Source organism: Heterocephalus glaber, unplaced genomic scaffold (genome assembly GCF_053883595.1).
Source record: "Heterocephalus glaber isolate CG9 unplaced genomic scaffold, H.glaber_assembly_v1.0 deba00000281, whole genome shotgun sequence".
In the NCBI taxonomy this organism is placed as follows: domain Eukaryota; kingdom Metazoa; phylum Chordata; class Mammalia; order Rodentia; family Bathyergidae; genus Heterocephalus; species Heterocephalus glaber.
The window spans coordinates 3,918,368-3,944,362 of record NW_028258139.1 but is presented as its reverse complement, the minus strand read 5'-3'; the positions used below and the strand labels follow the sequence as shown (position 1 = coordinate 3,944,362).

Here is a 25,995-nt window from a genome sequence, read left to right as displayed (position 1 = left end):
TAACTGAGTTTGGGGAACAAAACCTTTATTGATTCTATGTTATTATTTTACCTAATTGATATCAATACTTTTAAAAAGCATTTCACTGAGAAATGATAAACAGAAACCACTATTTACATATAGTATCCACCATTATACTAGTATTTTCCTCATCTGTAGTCTTTTGAATTTGTTACTTTATTTAGTTAGAGATGACAAATGTTAAAGAGAAACTCATAAAAATAAATATAGGCATACAGGAAATCAGGTAAATAGATACTGTGTTCATTGGGAGTAAACAATGTACATCAAATTATTGTGTTGTGCATTTGCAAGATTTACAATGTATATTTGTCAGTTAAAATTTTTTAATAAAAAAAGAATGGCAGGAATAAATATCTAACAGATGTCTGCAAACGATCCATGACTAACTAGTTCCTATCCATGCCAACCCTTGGCCTGTATTTCACAGCTTTCTGGCCAGCATTAGTTTTGCTTAACAAGAGCCCCAGTCAGTGTGGCAGGGCTTGCTGGCTCAGCCAGTCCTTTGCATGTTCGCTTTCAAATCAGGCCCACATCCAGGGGAACAGAGTATGACTGCAGACAAACACGTTCCCTACGCTTCTGGACCATAGGCGATGACAGAGAGAAATAGGAGACTGAGGAGCCCCGATCCACTGTTGTCTCCCTGTTTGCTTCTGGACAGTCTTAACACTGTTTTGGGTTTCCTCCAGGTTTCTTTTCCCAAACCACTACCTTCCAGGGCTAGAGAGATTATGGCTCTAGAAGTCACCAATTAGAGACCGTATGGTTATTAGGACCACTAGATACAGTTTCAACAAAAAGCACCTGTATGAAGAGAGAGTGAGGGAATTGGCCTCTGCAAAATAGAGCAGAGATGGATGGCACTCTTCTTGAGACTCAAGGAAATGAGCATAAGTAATCAAAGTATATCTAGAAAAATTTAACAACTAACTAGCTATCTCCGGACTCTCTTCATTAGTCCTATTTCCTGACTAGAGTCCTTATCACAAAATCACACAAGATCACTGAGCCACGTTTTCTTGCCAGTGTTATGTTTTTGGGCTTTTTTATTGTTGTTGTTATTGTTGTTGTTGTTTTTTACTTTGTTTTGTTTTTGTACTGGGGATCAAACTCAGAACCTTTTGCTTTTGAGGCAGGCACTGTGCCACTGAGCTAAATCCTCAGCCCTTTTGGCATTATTTTGATGACTTCACTGATTAGGGGTTTAAGTAAAGGGGAATGAGCTAGAGAAAAACTTGGCTTACAGTTTGGGAAACTTTAGTATGACTGATGCACATCTGCAAAGAAAACAAATTTTTGCTTATCCTAACTACTTGGATTCCTTATATTCATCTTTACCTTCCCTACCCAAGTCAACAACCTTTAAAGCAGTTACTAGAGAAGCAGTCATAACACAAGAATGGGTGTTGATAAAGACTGACCAAACTCTACTCAGGCTCCCTTCAATTCCCTTGAATAGATTTGACTTTTGAATTTCCCTGCCCTAATCTGCACTGTCTTCTTTTAGCAAGAACTTTGTTCAGTTTCACAGGCACTCTTCATCTTTGATATCAAATCAAATTCTTCAGCCTCCACCATTCTCTAGGTAATACATGACCACCTCACCCTGCCTTCAGCAAGAATCCTGTTAGGTCAGTTTACCACTTCCTTACTCCTGAAGTTTCCTTACAGTGATTTTTCATCCACTGTTCTCCACCCTAACTCTCAATTATAAATTTTGCTCATGGTGTTTTCAGAGTTAAACCATATCTTTCCCCAATACTGCAAGATCCCCTTGTGATAATCCCTATAGTACCCACCACCATGGGGCCCTTGGATAAAGTCTTCCTTACTGTGCTTTAGTGTCACTGAACATTTTTCTTTAATAATATACAGATAGATGTTTCTCTTAGTTACATTTTCTTGTAGCTGAGACAAAATACCTGACACTCAAAGTCAAAGTAGGAAAGATTTATTGTAGTTTACAGTTTTTTAGAGGTTTCAGTTCATAGTTGGCTGGCTCCAAGGCAGGGTGGCATGCCAGAAGGGCATCTCAGAGGTAAAAACAGTTCATGCTGTTGGCCAGAAGGAAACAAAGCAGCAAAATAGTTAAGCAGAAGCAGCAGTAGCAGCCTGTCTCTTTCTTTCATCCCTTCCAGGTTATCCATCCTTTGGGTGATACCACCCACACTCAGGGTGGGCCTTCCCATTATCCATGCCCAGAACTATGCCAAGCCAATTAGTGAACTAATTTAGTAATCACCCTTAATCTCAGCATCACACACTTAATCCCAGCATCCCACACCCTAGATCCAGCCACTTCTGAAAAGCCCCTATAATTGCATGAGGCTTTAGGGGGACATCTAGGCAAAAGCCATAACAATATTACACAGAAATTCTTGTAACTACTTCAAGTTCTAAACAGTGTGCTTCTTCTTTATCCCAAGGAACATTGGAACAGAGTTTTATAATAGAGAAATAATATGGTATATTCTAGCTGAACTTCAGAAAAAGCTCTCCGCCTAGGACAATTTACACCTGTTTCCTTTTTGCTGGTCACTACTTTATAAGCAGTGTAGGTCTAATGACAATAACAGTAAACCAGCCACTATAAATATATTTAAAAAGCTAGAAATTGCTTCAATAATCAGAAATTGAAAGATATTACCTATTTCCTAAGCCAAGTAGACCAGAATTAATTGTTTACCAAGAAAATCACAAGAAAAATACTATTCCCATTATGAGAATCTTCAAAAGATGTCTATAAATACTGAAAAACCATTGTTGAATTCTTTTGTAAGTTTTGTACAAATTGCAAGTGGTGAGTTAGTCCCAAAAATGGCGAAGAAGAAGAAGAATTGGCCACTGAAGGCTGATGAGTATCTTGTCAAGAATTTGAGGCTCCCAGTGCCCAGGAGGAGGCTTCTGGGTCACTGTACCACCCCTCCCCCAGCACACAGGAGGTGAGCCCCTTCTAGTACGCAGGAGGAGGCTTCCTGGCAACCATACCATCCCCCTCAGTGCACAAGAGGTGAGCCGCATGGGTGCCAGCAACACCAACCCCACCCACCTGCCAAAGAAGAAGACATGTAAACAAGTCTCAAAACCAGACTTCCAGATCACCTAAAGCAACCCCAAAGGGAAATGAGATGGAACACTCTGATACGCAACCACCTGGACTCCCTGAACTGGCAACAAAAGAGGATCTGGAAAAAATAAAATGAGAAATAATTTCTCAGATAACAGTAGAGATTGTGCCCATAGTACAAGACATGATTAATAAATCTAGAGAAGACATAGACCAAAAAGTAGAGGAACTGAGGAACATGATGGAATCCCAACATAGGAAACAAATGGAATCCATAATTCAGATACAAAAAGATTTCCAGGAGATTAAAAACTCCATTGAAAGCTGATGCAGCAGAATGAGCCAATGTGAGGACAGAATTTCAGATATAGGAGATAAGATTGCAATTAGTGACCAGGAAAAGAAAAATTGCTTTAAAATACTAAGGGACCATGAGAAATCAGTCCAGCAGCTGCTAGATGAGGCAAAGAAGAATAACATAAGACTGATTGGAGTCAATGAAGAAAGAGGAGAGAGTACAGATGACATAAAAAAAAAACTGTTCACAGAAGAGATGGCAGAAAATTTCCCAAGCAGGGGAAAAGAACTTGACATACAGATAAGTGAGGCATATAGAACTCCAGCTAGCCTTGATCAAAAAAAATTCTACACATAGGCATATAATTGTTAAGATTCCAGAAACACAACAGAAGAACAAAATTCTACAAGCAGTTAGAAAAAGAAACAAATCACCTACAAAGGAAAGCCCATCAGAATCACAGCAGACTTCTCAATACAAACCCTCAAGGCTAGAAGAGCTTGGAGTGACATATTTCAAGCCTTAAAGGAAAACAGCCTCCAACCCAGATTGATGTACCCTGCAAAACTATCTTTCAAAACTGAGGGTGAAATAAGATACTTTCATGAAAAAGAGCACCTTAGGAACTTCATGAATACCAAACCAGCATTCCAAAAAATTTTAGACAATATCCTAGGAAAAGACAAGAAGGATCACAACCCCAGGAAGCCCAGCAGAATAAATCTGTTGGGCCCAACAAGAAATTAAATGGAAAGGGGGAGAATCCAACAAAAAGAAAAAGTAATGACAATGATAAGTCAATATGTATCTGTACTGGCTATTTATCATCTTCTTGTTCCTACTTTTTAATTGGGTTGGCTATTAATGAGCTGTAAGAGTTCTTTATATATTCGTGCCATAGGTTATATGTATTATAAATACGTTCTGTTTAAGGACCACTTTTCATTTTCTTAATGATGTCATTTAAAGTTCTGAATTTTGATGGAATCTCATTTATCAATTTCTTTCTTTTATACATCATGTTTTTTGTATCCTAGGAAATTCTTGCCTACCCTAAATTCATGAACAGTTTCCCTTATAATTTCTTCTTAAAGTTTTACAGTTTTAGTCTTTCATATTTAGGTTCATAGATCCTTTCAAGTTATTTTTATGTATGGAAATAAAGGGTTGAGGTTAATTTTTTACATACGGATACCAGGTGTTCTAGTGCCATTTGCTGAAAACACTATCTTTTCCTCTGCTCTTGAACTGAGTTTATGTTCTATAAAATGTTACTGTTAAATAATCTTTCAAAACTTAGTGGACCATATATATGTGGTTCTATTCCTAGATTCTCTGTTTTATTCCATTTATTGTTATGTCTTTCTTTATGCCAGCACTGCCTTGATTACTGTAGCTTTAGAGGAAGTCTTAGAATTAGGTAATAAATATCTTTCAACACTGTTTTGTTTTGTTTTTTCTTTTTACTTTTCTAGGTCCTTTGTACTCTTACATAACTTTTAAACTTCAATATCCAATTCTTCATTTATAGCAAGTATACATAGACTTGCATTTTTATATATACCTTGTGTTTTCTAATCCAGCTAAATTCAAATACATGTCCTGGGAGCTCCTAGAGATTTCTTAGTATTTTCTCTGTAGATGATCATTTCATCTACATATAAAGATTTTACTTCTACCTTGTCAACCCTATGCTAATTGTGTTTTTTATTGCCAGACTATTTTGGTTTGGGCCTATGTTTCAAAGTTTAATGGACAGATGAAGAGTAGGCATATCTGCCCTTGTTCCCCACCTTAGGGAGAAAGTTTTGTATCTTTTCTGTTCATATAAGGCTGGAAGTATGCTGGAAGTATGGAGTACATGGCTTATCTGTTGAGAAGCTTCTGTTCTACTGCTGGTCTCCTGATACCTTGTACTATGAACAGCTTTAGAATTTAGTCCAAAGCTTTTTCTGCAACTACTAACAGGATCATATGGCTATTTCCTCTGTTAAAATGATAACTTATGGGGGTGGATCTTCCAATGTGAACCAACACTGCCATCCCTATAATAAAATCACTTTCTACATACTGCCAGATCTGACTTCTAATAGTTTGTTTTGTTAAACAAATTTTTATCTATGTTCATACTTTTTTCTTCTATTATCTTTATACAGTTTTAGTATTAGCACAATGTTGATTTCCTAAAATGAGGGGAGAAGTGTTCCTCCTTTTTTCTGCTTTAAGTGTTTGATATAATTTATCAGTTAAAATGTATGAGCCTGTTGTTGTCATATAGGTAGGTTTTCAAACTAAGAATATTCTTTCTTTAATAGGTGCTATTCAAATTTTATATTTCCTCCAGAGTCAGTTTCATTAATTTGTCTTCCAAGGTATTTCTTAGAAGTTGTCAAATTTATTTCAAAAAATATTTTTGTAATATGCTTTCTATATCCTTTTAAATTCTGTAAAATCTGTGCCAATGTTCTCTAAATTTTGATATTGTAATTTAAAAATGTATAACTGTCATTGTGTAATAAGAAGAAAAGGTATAAAGTATTAGCGGAAGTGGGAGGGGTAGGGGAAAGGAAAGAAGGGAAAAGAAAAAATATGAGAAAAGAAAAATATGGAAACAAAGTCTTTGCAAATAGGGAAGGGTGGAGAGTGTGAATCAAGGGCGGGGAAGGGGAAAAAATGAGAAACAAGATACATGAAGTGAAGGTACAAAATCCCAATGATGAATGTAACTGTATTGTATACTTAAAATGTACCAATAAACTTAATGGAAAAAAATTGCAACTGGTATCCAAATTCATGATATTTTAACATTTAGTTTATGTCACACATATTATGGTTTCCAAGTCAGATAATATAGCTTTTGGCTATTTCTATAACTATTTCTTCTCAAGAATATTGATTTCTCTAAGCCTCAGTATATTTTTCTATAAAATGAGGAATTTTATAAGAACAATTATCATTATTTATCTCCCAGAATACTGTCCCAGTCATAAGTACTAAAATAGTATCATTATCTCAGCAGTACTGTTTAGCAAAGACGTAAAATATATAGCCATAACTTTTTCTTTTGCTGTTTTCCTGTTTTACTTTGCAACCTCTCTGAAGTTAATCAAAACAATCCACAAGCTATTTGTTAATGCCTGCTGGTAGAATCACTTTGATTGCTTTACTCCCAATCATAATCTGAAAGCAACTTCTTGTATTGAAAGATTATACAATTATTTGCTACTGATGTCTTCTATCAAAGATGTTTAGTCAAAAAAATAGTATCTTAGCAGTATTTACAGCAGGGAATTTACACTAAAGATCTCTCTCTTTCCTATAAAAGAAATATACACATTATCAAAAAAGCCAAGTCATGAATGAGCTCTTCCTCAGAAATATTTTGAGAAGAGAAAGCAAATATGCCTCAAGTTTAGGTTAATGTTTGAAGATGGATTTGAAAAATCCAGGAGACTTCTGAGAAGTAGAAAAAACTAAAAATTTAGTTCACAGTCCTTGAAAAATCTTTTTATTTTTTTGGTACCAGGGATTGAACTTGGGACCTTGCGTTTGCAAGGCAGGTGATGGAACCACTGAGCTAAATCCCTGGCCCTGAAAAATCTTGAAAAGGACTTGACTTTAGTGAGGTGCACACTCATTTAACAAAGAAAATGTTTTCTAGTCTGATTGTCTTCCTACCAGTGGATGCCATTTTATAAAGCAGTGAGCTGCATGTTCTTTGGAGTGTGTTCAGGAGCTGTGCTTGTCCTTTATTGGAGCATATAATATGAAAGCTTTACATCCCTTTGATGTACTATGTTTTTTAGGCAGACTAATTGAATATTCTAAAAGAATCTTGAACATTGTAACCCATGTGGATCCATCAAATGTGTGTGGACTTTTTTGTTTGACAATGCAATAATAAAGTAGTTTATCATGTTTACAATAGGCTTGTTTATTTTAGAAAATTTACCTTTGGTAATACATCAGTTTTCAGATAAATTGATCTAGTCACAGAAAAGATGAAGATGTAGGTCTTCTTGCCCTGTATCAGTGTCATACCTCTACTAAAAATGTTCCCAAACAAGTCCTAAGGGTTGATATCAATGAATTTAATGCTAGAAGAATGAAAGAGAGTGAAGACATGCTAAATTTGTCTGTATTGAGAAATAATTTAATGAAATAATTTAATTTAATATTTAAAATATTATTTAGGAAACAAGTTCCAAAGTTACAGAGCAAAGAATTCTGGTTCAAAAAAGAGTGAACATGTAGTGAAAAAGTTATACAAATTTGTCTGGGTCCCTTTCAAGACTCCACTGAAGTCATAGCTCAAAGTATCAATTAAAGAAATGAACCCATAATAATCAAGTGTGACAGCAAACTTCCCAACACAAACCTTTAAGTCAAAAAGAGCTTGGAGTAAAGTATTTCAAGTCCTAAAAGAAAACAATCTCCAATCCAGATTGATGTATCCCCCAAAAAACTATCTTTCAAAATTGATGGAGAAATAAGATACTTCCATGACAAAAAACATCTGAAGAAATTCATGACCACCAAACTATCATGCAAAATGTTCTGAAGGACATTCTAGAAAGAGATGACAAAAATTACAACTCCATGAAACACAACAAAGTGAATCCCATCAGGGAAGTCAAGTAATTAAACAGGAGGAAACAAAGGGAACCAACAATAGAAAAATAACATGACAAGAAAAGTCAGTACATATCAATTATAACCATCAATGTAAATGGTCTCAATTCACTAATCAAAAGAAACAGACTGGCAGAATGGATTGAGAAACAGAATCCAACAATATGCTGCATAGAAAAACCATATTTAATGGGCCGGGATTTAGCTCAGTGGTTTCACCACCTGCTGCGCAAGTGCAAGGACCCAAGTTTGATCCCCGGTACCAAAAAAAAAAAAACATATTTAACTTAAAAAGAAACTCATAGACTGAAAGTCAAAGGTTTGAAAACAATTCTCCATGTGACAAGAACCCAGAAATAAGCAGGAGTAGTTATTCGACTTGCAGGAAAAGTGGATTTCAAGCCAAGACTGACCAAGAAAAAGAAATGTCATTACATCTTTGTTAAGGGAACAATCCAAGAGGACAAGATAATAATCATAAACATATATGCACCAAATACCAGTGCAAACAATTGTATAAAACAAATATTAATGGACATGAAAAATCAAATAAGCACTAAGACAATTGTAATGGAACACTTCAAAAACCCATTGTCACAAATCAACCAAACAAAAAGTCAACAAATATCAGAACAAAAAAAAATTTTTGAACAAATGGACTTAGTAGATGTCTACAGAGTATTCCACCCCATAACATCAGAATACACATTCTTCTCAGCTGCATATGGGATGTTCTCCAAAATATATCACATACTAGCTCATAAAACATGGTCAAGTAAATGCAAAGGAGATGAAATTATGCCATGTATATTATCAGACCTGAGTGAAATGAAATTGTAAATCAATGGCAAAAGAAGCCACAAAAACTTCATAAATACATGGAAATTAATTCACATCCCCAGGAAAAAATAATGGGTCACAGATAAAATTAAAAATGAAGTGAGACAATTTCTAGAATTAAATGATAATACCAATACAACATACTGGAACTCATAGGATACAATGAAAGCAGTCCTATGAGGGAAATTTATAGCAGTAAATTTCCACATCAGAAAAATAAAACATGCTGGGGATTTAGCTCAGTGATTTTGCCACCTGCTTCACAAGCACAAGGACCAGAGTTCGATCCCAGGTACCAAAAAAAAAAAAGAAAGAAAGAAAAGAAAAATGAAACAAGCTCAAATAAATAACCTATGTTGAACTTCAAGCTTCAGGAAAATGAAGAGGTAAGTCAAGCCCAAAGCTCATTTGAGGGAGGAAATTATAAAGACTGGAGCAGAAATTAATACAGTTAAGATTAAGGAAACAATACAAAGAATCAATGAATCAAAGACTTGGTTCTTTGAAAGACTGAATAAAAGTGACAAACCCTTAGCCAAACTTATCAAAAAAGGGAAAGAAAAGACTCAAATCCATGCAATTAAGAATGAAAAGGGTAAAATTACAACACATCCTGCAGAAATCCAGAGGATCATTTATACCTACTTTGAGAACCTGTACTCTAATAAGACAGAAAACACAGAGGAGATGTACAGATTGCTAGATATATATGAATGACCAGAGCTGAATAAAGAAGCTATAAAGATTCTAAATAATAATACCAGTGAATGAAATTGAAGATGCAATTAAAAACCTACCAACACAGAAAAGTCCAGGTCCTGAAAGATTCACTGCTGAATTCTACAAGAATTTTAGAGAAGCTCTTATGCCACTACCCCTCAAACTCTTTAATGAAATTGAAAGGGAAGCACTACTCCCAAACTCATTAATAGAAGCAAGCATTACCCTGATACCAAAATGAGAGAAATATACAACAAAATAACAGAGGTACAAGCCAATCTCCTTAATGAACATAGATGTAAAAATCCTCCATAAGATACTGGCAAACAGAATGCAGTGAATCATCAAGAAGATTATACACTATCACCAAGTAGGATTCATCCCAGGGATGCAGGGATGGTTGAACATATGCAAATCAACAAAAGTAATACACCATATTAACAGAGCCAAGGACAATAACCCCATGATCATCTCAATAGCCACAGAAAAAGCATTTGACAGGGTTCTTCACTCATTCATGATTTAAAAAAAAAAACATACAGAAAAATGGAATAGATGGTCTTTATCTGAATCTGATAAAAGCCATCTATGACAAACCAACAGCCAACATCATACTAAATGTCAAAAACAGAAAGCTTTCATTCTAAAACCAAGAATAAGACATGGATGTCCAAAATCAACACTCTTATTCAATACAGGTCTTTAAACAGCCATAGCAATTAGACAAGAGAAAGAAATAAAAGGAATAAGGGTAGGAAAGAAAGAGGTTATTATCCTTATTTGTGGATGACATGATACTCTACACAGAAGACCTCCAAAACTCTACCAAAGAATTCTAGATTTAATAACCAAATTGAGTAGCATAGCTGGATACAAAATTAACACTCAAAAATCAATAGCATTCCTGTACACAAATAAACTCACTGAGAGAGAAATTAGGGAAGCCACACCTTTCACAATAGCAGCCAAAAAATGAAATACTTGGGAATCAACCTAACAAAGGAAGTAAAAGACATTTACATTGAAAACTACAGTACTCTGAAAAAGGAGATCAAAGAGGATATCAGAAGATGGAAAAATATCCCTTGTTCTTGGGTGGAAAGAAGCAATACAGTGAAAATAGCCATATTCCCAAAATTCTTATACAGATTTAATGCAATTCCCATAAAAATACCAATAACTTACTTCACAGAGTTAGAGAAAACAATCCTAAAATTCATTTGGAACCAGAAGACACCTAGAATAGCAAAAGCAATTCTGAGCAGCAAAGATAAGGCAGAGGGCATCACAATCCTTGCATTAAAATTATACTTCAAAGCTACAGTGATTAAAAATAGCATGATATTGGGGATAAAACAGACCAAAGATCAGTGGAACAGACTAGAAGATGCATAAACAACTCAAACACAATTAGCCACCTTATCTTTGACAAAGGGGCCAAACCCCTTCCCTGAAAGAAAAATGGCCTCTTTAATAAATGGTGTCTGAAAAATTGGCTTTCCACATGCCAAAGACTCAAACTAGATTCATATCTTTCACCATGCATTAAACTAAAATTGAAATGGATCAAAGATCTATACATTAAAACAAAACACTAAATTTGCTGAAAGTTAGAATAGGTAGAACTCTTAAAGACATTGGTATATGCAAATATTTTATTCAATTGCACAGGAAATATCAGAAAGAATCAACAACTAGGATCTCATCTTATCAAAAAGTTTTTGCAGGGCAAAAGTAACCACCAGAACAGTGAAGAGACAACCCACAGAGTGGGAAAAAATTTTGCCAGCTGTTCCTCAGACAAAGGACTAATACCTATAATACATAAAGAACTCAAAAAATCAGATGCCCCACATTTAAAGACCCAATCCAAAAATATCCATTTGAAATGAATAGACACTTCTTAGATGAAGAGGTAGAAATGGCAAATAAATATATGAAAAAATGTTCAGTATCACTCACTAGTTATCCAAGAGATGCAAATTTAAACAACACTGAGATTCCATCTCACTTCAGAAAGAATGGCTATTATCAAGAAATCAACCAATAAAAAATGCTAGCAGATTGTGGGAGAAAAAGGAACCCTTCTCAACTATTGGTGGGAGTGTAGACTGCTGCAACCACTGTGGAAATCAGTGTGAAGATCCTTCAAAAATTAAAACTAGAGGTTCCTTTTGACCCAGCTCTTTCCTTTTTGATATCTTCTTGAAAGAATTAAAAGCATCATACCAGAGCAATATATGCACACCCATGTTTATAACAGCACAGTTTGTGATAGCTAAATCTTGGGAAAAGCCCAAATGCCCAACAACTGATGAACAGATAAAGAAGATGTGGGGTTTTTTATACAATGGAATACTACTCTGCCATAAAGAAAGATAAGCTTGAGACATTTCTAGGTAAATATATACACCTTGAGATCATACTCTTAAGTGAAATAAATTGGAGACACATATTCAAATATTGCATGATATCTCTGGTGTGAGAAGCTGAAAGTGTAAATAAAGACCAAAATTTATAATAGATATTATGAAATAGGAAGAAAATGTTCAAATAGGAAGGGGAACTAGGGAGAGGGGAGAGGGAAAAGAAGGAAGGTAAAAGAAAAAAGGAGAAGAGAAAAATGGAAATGAAGAATTTGTAAATAAGGAAGGGGAAAGGGTTGAAGAGATGGGCGTGAAATGGGAAAAAAAGAAGCAGCAAGATATATCATGTACAGGTACAAATTCCATATGATGAATGTGATCATTATGTATATCTAAAGTGTATTAACAAAATTAATTTTTAAAAGAAAATATATTTCCTTTTTAGTAAAACAATATTTTAAGCAGCCAAATTAATGATTCTGACACTTACAAAAGAAATATAATCCTAGCACATTTCTGAATCTACAATATATTAGTTAAAATTTCATGTGAGATATAACATATATATCATATATTTCACATATATATGCATAATATATAATATATGTAACATATATAATATATTATATATGTGTAATATATATTATTCATTTTTTAGAGATAATTTATGGCCAAGAGTGGAAAATTTAGTTATAGTTGCAGATAGAATAAATCTATTAAATATACAAATACTGTAAAGATAAAAAATGAATCTAACAGAAAGCAAATGTAAAAAGGGAAGAAAAAGTATGAGATTGGATAGTTTCAAAATTTTAAAAGAAGAATTAAGGCTATTAAAATAAATGTAACAAGAGCTACAAGGCCAATTATAATCCACTGGTTGAAAAATAATATAGTTATCTTATGTAGGGACACTACAAGTAAGGTAAATCATTATCTTTAGGGGTGGGAATCAATTAATGCAATCTATAATTAAAAAGTAAAGAAATAATGATCTAGGGATATTATCTGAACTGTCATGAAAAATATAAAGAAAAATGATCTTTGGAAGAGGTTCTGTTCTAGTGAGTTTTCCCTCATTAGCTCTTTTTCTCTATGTAATTTATATCATATGCCTTCTATGTTAGGTTAGAATAGATGTGTACCTATTTAAATAATAGAAAGGAAAACAAAAGCTAAAATCTTTCTTGTTGGTCAGTTCCACAACACTTTGGGCCATTCATGAATCCCAAGATAGAAGACTCTACCAAATGGATGGAAAGAAGTGTTTTCCGTAAGGACAAAGCCTGCCATCGCTGCTGTAGGACTGTCAGGGTTTCCATATTTCCTTAGGTGGCAGGAACTCCCTGTGCATATATGCAGTTTTCAGGGCTGCTGTTTGGTGAGAATGAGAGCTGCAATGCTAAGAGTATTGGTGGTCCAGTGGCTGTCTTGCTGTATAAGAGAAACGCAATGCTCACTCATCAACAAAATTTTCTCCTGCATCACAGTTGGTGCCCCACGTTTTTTGAAAGTTTTTAGTCATTGTGACTATTAATCTCAGCCATGTCATTTGTCTTGCAACATGGCTGTCCTATACAGGGCTCCCTGTCCACACACAGTGGTGTAGGTGAGAGAACAACAGAACAGTATATGTTACCATGTGCTTCCCTATCTGTCATTATATGCCTTTGAACAAACTCACAACAAAACGAGACAATAGATATTCATTATATCCCTTGTATTTCCATCAGCAAATTGAGTTGGAGTATTACATGGAAAGCGGTCTGGTCTTTTAGTTGTACCTGTCTATTTTATGCATTAGTGTATCATTTCTGAAAGTTGCAAATTACTAAAACAGATATTTTCTTTTTGAAGAAAAGTCTTGTGATTAAGTTTAGCTAATTATCCTCAGCTAAAGACACAATAGATTTGTTAATACAAAGTATTAGAAAAACTACAGTAGCAGAGTATCTTCATAGACAACAGATGAAAAGAGGATGTCTAAGTGTCTTAGTGGTTTGTCATTGTTCATGTACTTAAGCTTCATTGAAATGTAGCATCATTGTCAAAGTAAGAACACTATGGTATACAGCAGAATTCCAGAGTGAGCACAGCTGTGTGATGACACCCAGAAAAATTAGCAGAGACCCAACATTGCCAGGACCACAGAAGCTCCCTCTACCCATTCCCAATGTCTTCCTAATCATCAAAGTTCACCCAACTTGACTTCTAAATACTATGTATATTCCTGATACCTGTTTTTGAATGTATTTTAAGAATCAGCTAGAACTATGTAATTTTCAGTGTTTAGATTATTGTATTCACAAAATATTTCTGAGATCTATATGCGTTATTGCATAGCATTTCTTTTTATGAATATATGACATTTTTATCTATTTTTATTGCTATCCATTTAGATTCACTTCTGATGTGGAGCTATCAGAAAAAAATGCTGCTATAAATATTTGAGAACATGTCTTTGGGTGCATAAATGTGTACATGTCTGTTGTGTATATGTATCAGTTCATTTTCTCTCACTGTAACAAATATATCTGAGATAAGATACCAATAAATAATAAAAGTTTAAAGAAATAGAAGTGTATTTGGTTCATGGTTTTGGAGGCTAGGAGGTTCAAGAGCAGGGAACCAGCATCTGCTGACCATCCAGCAAGGGCCTCATTCTGCATCCTAACAAGGTGGAGAGAATCATGGTGAAAATATAGGCGCACGCTAGCTCAGATCTCTTTTCTTCTTTTTATAATGCCACTTCTCACTGGCGAGGGTTATCCTTCTGGATTCATTTGATCTTGTTTAAGTCCCAAAGGCCCCACATTCAAATACCACTACTATATAAAATATGGGGATTAAATTTGCAATGCATAAAGTTTTGGCATACACGTTTGAGTCACCAACAGGAAATGGAGATGCTAGGTCCCAAGTTGCTGGAGATGGGTATGTTCAGCTGTAGTGAGTACAGCCATAAGCTTTCCATCAGGTTGAGCCTCATTTGTGAGTGTCTGTTCATCTCTTATGCCCTAATTTTAATTGAGTGATTCATCTTTTCTCCTATGATTTCAAACTATAGAATGTGTTGTAACAGCTATATTATAACATAAAGGTGCAGCAAAATATCCAGTCCCAGAGCAGTGTGATGTGTTCCAAAACAGAAGATTCAAAGCAGAAGCAAAGGACACCAAAAGTGTCCACACTCACAGACGCTCTAATTTTCAAAGGTCACCAAAAGTCTCCAGCTGTAGTGTCTCCAGTCAGTTAGAAGGAATATACCTGGAAGACAGGAAGTTGAGTAGGTTATTCTTTGTGCTCATGAGTAAAATAAAATGTTTGGGGAATTAGCAGTAGCTTTAGCTGAAATAGTGAATTTTGCTAACTCCATCCACCACACATCAGATATAAAAACTGAGAACTCTGAGACATTTTAATCTCTTCTGCTTCTCACAGCCCTGGGTCTAAAAACCTGATGCACCAATGGGGACCTTAATCCCATCCGCAACAGGTCATGGTACACTTCCTTCTCAGGTGGTGTCCTGAGTAGAAAGATGCAAAAGGGTTGGTGAAGTCACTTTTCTACTTCTCAAAATTTAAAGTGAAGCTAGAGTAATAACTAAATCGCAACCATTATGACACATTACAAGTGATCACACACTTTATTAACATTTCAAAATAGGGAGAATTTTCCTCCCTGGAGGATGCAAAATGGCATGTTTAATGTAACAGATTAAGAAATCATGAGAGCGACCAGCCAGCGGATGGTGAGGACCTTGGCCAGCTGCATGGAGCCCCCTTCACCCCACCCTCAGCCCGCCCCCCAGCTACCAGCTTAGCCATGAGCCTGTGCCCCTCCACCCCCCATCCCGCCCCATTGGCTGTGTCGCTACCCGGTTCCACACTACAGAGGCACAGAGTGTCATAAAGGCCATTGTCCTGAGCTCCAGAAGATAGAGCAGAAGTGGACGCACAAAGAGGGCCTTTCTCAGGCTCCTGGATGAAAACTGAAGCCCACTGGAAAAGTGAAGAGAATCTCTGCAATAAAGGCACACCAGACCACTGTCCTCGGTAAGTTGGAAGGGATCATCACCTCCCATTGGAACCTGGACTATCTTCAGGGGAAGGGCAGCTGGAACCTGCAGCAGAAACTTGAAGAGTTCAACCCTACATGAGGACAGGGAGCTCAACTTGGGACTTGCAGCCAGAAATCTGCCTGAATCTCATGGGTCTACTACTGACTTGCTGAGATTCATTGACTTACATCTCCACACTGCTACCCACATTGTGTATTGTGACAGCAGAGACATATCCTGATTGAGGCCCTTCATTTTTATTTTTTATTTGTTATTTTCAAACATTATTTTTTTGCTCTTATTCTTAATTTTTATATTTTTATTTTTCTACTCTTCTCAAACTTTTATTTTTCTCTTCTTTTTTTTTCTTTCTTTTCTCTTTTCTTTCTCTCTCTCACTTGCTCTCTTGCTGTCCCACATTGTTCTTCATCTCCCTTTTTGTTCCTGTTCTGGCCCTAATACTTCTTTATTTTTCATTTCTTCTCTTTTTCCTTTTCTCAACTGTCATTAGTTTCAAAGGAAAGTAAATACAGTTTTTAGCCTCCCTATTGCTGTTAGGTTATTCTGTTCTCATATTTGTTCTTTCATTCTGTCTTTTGCTCTTATCTTCAACAGTTTCTTAGAGTTTGTATGGTCTTCCTGTGTCCTCTGGCCTCATTGCTAACCTTTCTGTATCCTTCTGCCTTTCTATCCCTCCCTCCCCAACTCCTTCTAACTCCCCATCCTGAGGGTAAAGTTTCTATATTAAAGAGTTTATTCACTATAAACATATGTTGAGTTGGTCCTTGATTTTGATTTAATTCACACAGGTAAAGGTGATAGATTAATAACTACCACACATTGTCATTTTCTAAGATGTGCTTAATGCTATGGTGTTGCTAATTGTATCACTTGGGCTAAGGTGTTGTGATTGATCTAATCAGTTGTCCTTCCTGGTATAATGAAAATGAGAAAGCTTCAGAGTCATTAGAGACTCAAAACCTAAAGACAGCTATATCTGGAAGACACCTCTGAGAAGCAATCATTGCATAATGGTTCTAAATACAAGCAACAAAGATATTTACAATAAGTGACCTCAAAGTATCAACCCAGGAATTAAACCAAGGACAGTACCAAAAACAAAAATGAGAAGGCGTTTAAGCAAAGCACAAACTCAGACTTCCATCTCACCAAAAACAAATTCTGGGGGGAAAGAGGTGGAAAAGTCTGATAACCAACCACCTGGACACCCTGAACTGATAGCACAGGGAATAATAAAACAGATGAATGAGGCTCTGGAAAAATTCAAAACAAAAATAATTTCCCAGATAACTAGAGATGGTGAGCAGAGTGAAAGACATAATAAGAGGCTCTAGAACAGAAACAGATAAAAAAAAAAAAATAGGTGAGCTCAGGACCATGCTGGAAGCCATGAATGGCAGGATAAGAAAGAAATGGAAACCATGATTACCCAACATAAGAAAGAAATGGAATCCATGAAACAGATTCAAACAGATATCCAGGAGGTTAAAAACTCCATTGAAAGTATTCACAGGAGATTAAGGGAATGTGAAGACAGAATATCAGATATAGAAGACAGGATTACAGTAAAAGATCATGAAAACAGAGATTTCTTAAAAATAGTAAAGGACCATGAGAAAACAATCCAGCAGCTGCTAGGTGCTACAAAGAAGAATAATATAAGACTGATAGGAGAACACAAAAAAGCAGAAAGTACAATTGACATAAAAAAACTGTTCATAGAAGTAATAGTTGAAAACTTCCCAGACACAGGTAGAGAATTGGACATACAGATAAGTGAGGAATATAGAAGTCCTACTAGCAACAATCAAAAAAATCTACACCTAGACATACAATAGTCAAGATCCCAGAAACCCAACAGAAGAACAAAATCCTACAAGCAGTTAGAGAAAAGAAACAAATGACCTACAAAGGAAAGCCCACCAGAATCACAGCAGACTTCTCAACACAAACCCTCAAGTCAGGGAGAGCCTGGAGCGAAGTATTTCAAGCCCTAAAAGAAAATAACTTCCAATCTAGGCTGTTCTATCCTGCAAAATTATCTTTCAAAATCGATGGGGAAATTAGATACTTCCATGACAAAGAACACCTGAGAAATTTCATGAACACGAAACCAGCACTCCAAACAATTCTAAACAATATCCCAGAAAAAGACAATGAAGGTCACAACTCCATGAGGCCCAACAGAGGGAAGCCACCAGGAAGGCAAGAAAATAAGAGGGAAACAAAAGGGGGAAAAATAAAAAATAAAAGAGCCAACAATAGTAAAACATCATGACAAAAATGAGTCAATATCTATCAATGCTAATAGCCTCAATTCACCAGTCAAAAGAAATAGACTGGCAGAATGGATTAAGAAGCAAAATCCAACAATATGCTGCATACAAGAAACACACCTAACTGAAAAACAAATTCATAGACTGAAAGTAAAAGGATAAAAAACAGTTCTCCACATTACAAGAACCCAGAAAAAAAGCAGGGGTTGTTATTCTGTTTGCAGACAAAATAGACTTCAAACCAAAACTAATTAAAAGAGACAAAGATGGTCACTACATACTTGTGAAGGGAACAATCCAAGAGGAAGAGATGACAATCATAAACATATATGCACCAAATACGAATGCTCCCAACTATAAAAAACAAATATTAATGGACATGAAAAATGAAATAAGCACTAATACAACTGTAGTGGGGGAACTCAGTACCCCACTATCACAAATAGACAGATCATCTAGACAGAAAATCAACTACAAAATTCTAGAACTGAACCAAACTATTGAACAAATGTATTTAATAGATGTTTACAGAGGGTTCCACCCCACAAAATCAGAATATACATTCTTTTTGACTGCACATGGGTCATTCTCCAAGATAGACCACATGCTAGCTCACAGAACATGTTTAAGTAAATGTAAAAGAATTGAAGTTATCCCCAAGATATTATCAGACCATAGTGCAATGAAATTGGAGATTAATAACATAAGAAACCACAAAACCCCCACAAATACATGGAAATTGAGTAACACCCTCCTGAACAACCAATGGGTCACAGAGGAAATTAAAGAAGAAATTAGACAATTTCTACAAGTAAATGTTAATGCCTGTACATCATATAGGAATCTATGGGACACAATGAAAGCAGTTCTATGAGGGAAATTCATAGCAGCGAATGCCCATATTTGGGTAAGAGAGAGAACTCAAATAAACAACCTAAGGCAGAACCTCAAGCTCCTAGAAAAACAAGAAGAAACAAACTCAAAGCTTGTACAAGAGGGGAAATTATAAAGATCAGAGCAGAAATCAATGCAGTGGAGAAGAAGAGAATGACACAAAACAATCAATGAATTAAAGAGTTGGTTTTTTGAAAGAATAAATAAAATCAATAAACCTTTAGTGAACCTTATCAAAAAAAGGAAAGAAAAGGCTCAACTCCATGAAATTAAGAACAAAAAAAGTGAAGCCACAACAAAACCAGCAGAAATCCAGAGGATCATCAATACCTACTTTGAGAACCTGTACTCTAATAAAATGAAAAGCACAGAAGAAAGGGACATATTCCTACATATATACAAATTGCCAAAGTTAAATGAAGAAGATATAGAAATTCTAAACACCCCAATTACAATGAGTGAAATTGAAAATGTAATAAAAAATTTACCAACAAAGAAAAGCCCAGAAGCTTATGGCTTCACTGCTGAATTCTACAAGACATTTAAAGAACTATTCCAATACTCTTTAAATTCATCATTGAAATTGAAAGGGAAGCAATATTTCCAAATTCATTCCTGGAAGCAAGTGTTATTTGATTTCAAAAGCAGGGAAAGATGCAACCAAAAAAGAGAATTATAGGCCAATCTCCCTAATGAACATAGATGCAAAAATCCTCAACAAATACTGGCAAACAGAATACAGAGGGTCATCAAGAAGATCATACACCCTGACCAAGTTGGGTTTATCCCAGAGATACAAGGATGGTTCAACATACGTAAATCAATAAATGTAATACAATATATTAACAGAGCCAAGGACAAAAAAAACATATGATCATCTCAATAGATGCAGAAAAAGCATTTGACAAAATTCAAAACCCATTCATGATAAAAACCCTACATAAAATTGGAATAGAAAGTCTTTATCTTAACCTGATTAAGGCTATCTATGAAAAATCAACAGTGAAAATCATACTAAATGGTAAAAAACTGAAAACTTTCACACTAAAATCAGGAACAAGGATGCCCACTATCACTACTCATGTTCAATATAGTTCTGGAAACATTAGCCACAGCAATTAGACAAGAGACAGAAATAAAATAAATAAAGATAGGAATGCAAGAAGTTAAAGTGTCAATATTTGCTGACGATATGATACTTTACATAGAAGACCCAAAAAACTCTGCCAAAAGACTTCTAGGCTTAATTGACAGATTCAGTAGAGTAGCTGGATACAAGGTCAACACTCAAAAAACAATAGCCTTTGTATACACGAATAACAGACTCACTGAGAGAGAAATTCAAGAAATAATTCCTTTTATGATAGCATCCAAAAAAAAGAAATATCTAGGAATCAATCTAACAAAGGAAGCAAAAGACCTCTACACTGAAAACGATAGCACTCTGAAAAAGGAGATTGAGAAGGATATAAGAAAATGGAAAGACATCCTTGGTCCTGGGTAGGAAGAGCCAATACAGTGAAAATGGCCATACTTCCAAAACTGCTACATAGATTTAATGCAATTCTGACTGCAATTCCAACAATATATTTCACATAACTAGAGAAAACAATCCAAAGATTCATTTGGAACCAGAAGAGAACTGGAATAGCAAAAGCAATTCTAGGCAACAGAGACATGGCTGAGGGCATCACAATCCCTAATTTGAAACTATATTACAAAGCTACTGTGATAAAAACAGCATGGTAGTGGCAATGAAACAGACCTGAGGATCAGTGGAATAGATTAGAAGAATCAGAAACAACTCCAAACATACTTAGCCACCTCATCTTTGACAAAGGAGCCAACCACCCTCATTGGAGGAAAGATAGCCTGTTTAATAAATGTGTTGGAAAAACTGGATCTCAATCCACCAAAGATTAAAACTAGACTCATATCTATTACCATGCACTAAACTAAGATCAAAGTGGATTAAATATCTAAATAGTAAGACAGAAACACTAAACTTGCTGGAAAATAAGTTAGGTAGAACTCTTGAAGACACTGGCATAGGAAAAGACTTTATGAACAAAACCTCAGTAGCACAGGAACTAGCACAAAGAATCAACAACTGGGATCTCATCTTACTAAAAAAGCTTCTGAACTGCAAGAGAAACCACCAACAGAGCTAAGAGATAACCTACAATATGGGAAAAAAAATTTTAGCAGCTGTACCTCAGACAAAGGACTACTGTCTAGAATATATTAAGAGCTTTAAAAATCCGACCCCCCCAAATTTAAAGACCCAATTCAAAAATGGGCATCTGAAATGAACAGACATTTCTCACACAAAGAAGTAAAAGCAGCAAATAAACATACAAAAAAATGTTCAACATCACTGGTCATGCGAGAGATGCAGATGAAAACAACATTGAGATTCCACCTCACCCCAGAAAGAATGGCTGCTATCAAGAAATCAACGAATAACAAATGCTGGTGGGGGTGTGGGGAGAAAGGAACCATTCTCCACTGTTGGTGGGAGTGCAGACTGTGCAACCACTGTGGAAATCAGTATGGAGATACCTCAAAGAACAAGGACTACAAGTCCCATTTGACCCAGCTATTCCACTGCTGGGGATCTTCCCCAAAGAATTAAAAGAATCATACTACAGTGATATATGTGCACCCATGTTTATAGCAGCACAGTTTGTAATAGCTAAAACCTGGAAACAGCCCAAGTGCCCATCCACTGGAAACTGGATAAAGAAGATGTGGTTTTTTTTATAAAATGGAGTACTGCTCAGCCATATAGAACAAGAAACTAGAGACATTTATAGCTAAATGGATGAATATTGAGGCCATACTCTTAAGTGAAATAAATAGGACACACATGTGTAAATACCGAATAGTTTCTCTGGTGCAAGAAACTGAAAGTGTAAATAAGGATTAAAATGATTAAACTGAATAATTGATAATTTGAAATAGGAAGTAAAGGTCCAAAGGTGCAGGGGAAGTGGGAGGGGAAAGGGAAAGGAAAGAAGGGAAAGGAAAAGTTATAAGGAAAGAAAAAAATGGAAACAAAGTCTTTGTAAATAGGGAAGGGTGGAGGGGGTGAAGGAAGCACAGTTAATGGGGAAAAATAAGAACCAAGATACATCATGTACAGGTACAAGCACCCAGTGATAAATGTGAATGGATTGTATACCTAAAATGTGCCAATAAAAGACTTTAAGCAAAGAAAAAAAAAAAAAGACATCATGAGCTGCTTAACTACAGGGGCCCTTTCTGAGAAATGTGTCATTAGGCGATTTTGTTGGAGAACTTCAGAGCACATTTGCATGTACCTAGATCATCTAGGCCAATCATTCCATGTACCCTTGTAATGCAAACATAAAAAGGATAAGGGTATTGCCAGCATAAAAAGGCAGACTATTTTAGAGTAAATACTTTTATAAATGGAAAGAGTATACTCTAAAATATCAATGTGTTTGGTAAATACATAAAACATCAGTACAGTCATTTATTATCCTTATCAAGTATCATGTACTGCACATAATTATATGTGCTACATTTTCATAGGTGCAATAGGTTTATTTATACCAGCATCACCATGCTGCACTACATTACAATGGCTGCAAGATTACTAGGTGACAGGAATGTGTCAGCTCCATTAGAATCTTAAGGGGCTATTGTTCTTTATGTGATCCATCAGTGACAGAAAAAATGTTAGGCACACACGATTGAAATTAATTAATTATAACACCAGGGGAGGGATGTACCCATATAATCCCTGTAAAAGGTGGCCTTTTCAGTCCTCCATATACCATCTACACAACTGATTCATGAAATTTTCCTAAAGCTGCTATTTCAGAAGGGTTCTCTTAAAGCCTGTGCTGAAGACAAAAAGGCAAGACAAAAAGTCTCTAAGAAATCCTGTGATGCAGTGGAGAAACATGCTTCCAACGCAGAGTACACAGCAGAATTTTGCAAAGCAGATCTTGCTAATAAGCACCAGGATCCATAAGTAAGGCTATAGCTTCCCCCAGGAAATTTAAATACATGCCCTCCACCTAACTTGTGATCTCAGCTTTTCAAATCATCTCAGTGAAACCAATAGCCATATACAACAGTCTTCAGTAGCTCACCTGAGGAAAGCACTGGAACACAAATTGCCCAGGCAAAGGAAGCAGACGAGTTTCATTCTGAACTGAGAAATGCATGAGTGTCCATGTGGGAAGACACAGTATACAGCACTTGGCTTTAGCATTAGGAAGCTAACTGTTTTGGAGTTAAGGCACCCAGAAAAAAGAAGCCTTATAGCTGTCTGTGTGTATACAACATATTGATCTAGTCATAATTAGAAATATTTTTGGAGAAAATAAAAAGGTTTAAAGAAAAAGAATATTTCTACTTCATTCCTGGGCTTCTTCTTATGAAATCAGTATGATAGGAAGATTAATTCAAATAATATGAAAAAGTAACAATTACAATTGAATAAAAAGAATGTAGTTGGAAAGGATGATAATTTCAAACTATCTTAAATCGGACCCCAAAATCAGTGTGCACCCTCTTGCCCGCTGAATGTTATCATCCTGACTGATGATCCCATGTGTTCTTCCCAAAGGTCTTATTCACTATAAGAGTTACAATAGTGACACTGTTACAACTGCCTTACTGTATGCATAAAACAGCTTTCTTTGTTATTTTGAAATACATACACACACTAGTATATTCATGCACACAGACACACACAAAGAACCCTACATACAAAACTACTACTTTGCTCAATTAATCCAGAACATACTGAAGAAGTTAAGGCCTGCAAAGTTCAAGAAGTTATAGGAGAGGCGCTCCACAGTAGGATATGGTGCAGAAGCAAGGGAGGAAGAAAAAAGAAGTTTCTGTGACTGCAGTGAAGAAAGATTTGAAGAGAGGTCTATTGTAGAATTTCTTTTTCCAAGTCAAATATATTGCATCATTGGCTTTCAACCTCTGTGTGTTATACATGCTTGATAATGTAGAGTACAAATAGTCATTTTATGACAAATATGAATAGGTGCTGATAAAGGCTTCAAATTTAGCATGAAGTTATTATTTGCTTATTGTTCTAAGTGCTTAAATATATTTAATCAGTTTTTAATCTTTACAACTACACTGTGAGGAAAGATCTATGAATACTCCCATTGAGAAAAAGGTTGTACAGTGAGATTAACTTGCTCAGTTTTACACAGTTTGTGGGTGCTGGGAGTACCAAGATCCAGTTTCAGCAGATATTTCTCTTAATACCTGGGAAAAACAGTGTCTCTGACTGGAAAGAGAGCAGCCACATAGTCTAGCTGACATGCAAGGCACACATAGATGACCTCTTCAAACCTGATCTCAAGATCCCAGGAGTAAAGCCTTTCTCAGGTATAAAAACAGAGCCTCCACAAGGAGAGGTTAAGTGCTCAAGGCCACAGAGCTAATCAATGGGAAATCCAAGCCACAAGCCCAGCAAAGCTCATGCTCTCAAACACTACTGGAAGCTGCTTCACACTTTGTTTATATTAGTGCTTTCTCTTTTTTAAAATGTGATGTTCATAGCTGAAAGAAAACACTGCATTCTAGTCTTGGAGTAACCTAACAGGCCACAAGAACAAAAGTCACAAGCCAGCTGTCTGTTTTAACCAACAAATGGACAATCCAAAAGACTTTAAAAGAGAGTATTCTAGCATAGAAATGAGCCAGGCATTTGATTTTCCACCATCTTATTTATTAAACTTCTTTTGAGCAATGTCTTTACTAAAATTTAATCATTAAAAAATGTTGAGTTTAGTATAAACACTTTCAATTGGCATTAGCCAATTGGCATTCCTACCACCACCAATCTGAGTGTGTTCGCCAGTCTCCATAGGTGTTGGGCTTACTCCAACCAGAATGAAGACAGCTTTCAGTTGGGAGAATATCTGATATGTCCAGCCAACTAAAATCAAGGCAAAAAAGCAAGCTAAGGGTTAAAAATAGTGTTTAATAGTTTATCCACTATCACAGCTACTGTGATGTTAAGGATGAATCATACAACTACATTTTGCAATCAGTAGAATTTGTGATTTGTATTCCACAGTAGTTAAAGTTATTGACAAATATGCTTTTTACATTTAGCTATTTTACAGGTAGCACTTTATATTTAGAAATTCATAAGAAATGCATGACCTCCTTTCCAGAATGTACCTACTGAGTATCTACTAATCACAATGCACTTTTTATTCCCCATTCCAGCAATGTTTCCTCAGAATAAATACCCCTCCCCATTCTACATTCACCCAGAGAACCCCTGTAGTTTGCATGCTTTCTGCTGGACTTAATCAAATACTCAGTAGGATAAGCAACTGGTATTTGAATTCACTACTAATGAATGTGAAAAATGCACAAAAAAGTAGATTTTGTTCTTTGCAGGGAAATAAGACAACCCAGAGAGTTACATTTGATTATAGTGCAGGTGTCTTTAAAAAGCTTTTTGTCTGTAAGATTTGACAAATTTCCTAACAAAAGTTTTTCAAAATTTGTTTTTAACTTTTAAAGCAATTCAAAGCAGTAGGATGCTTTACGTTAGGTTTGTTTGATTTATGTGATGTCTTTAGCCCAGTCAAATAAAGAAGGACTTGGCTTTGTTTTCTACTATCTTTTGAGCCTTAATAATACAGCAAGTCTACCCTGTTACAACCTTGGTTTTTGCAAGGTAATTGACAATCCTGACATTTTTGGACATCTATTACAGGTGGATAAATATTAATGATTGTTTGAAAGGATTTTAAATCTATTTCAATTACTTTGAAAA

The 25,995-nt window shown here is 35.7% G+C and overlaps 1 protein-coding gene across 1 annotated transcript in view; it reads right to left on the bottom strand.

Annotated features, from left to right (window-relative positions):
* Window positions 1-25,995, bottom strand: part of Pxdnl (peroxidasin like) — a 479,241-nt gene that overhangs the window by 140,983 nt on the left and 312,263 nt on the right. Inside the window, 1 exon segment of the mRNA XM_087185725.1 lies at window positions 15,143-15,214. Coding sequence (XP_087041851.1) covers window positions 15,143-15,214 — 72 coding nt within the window.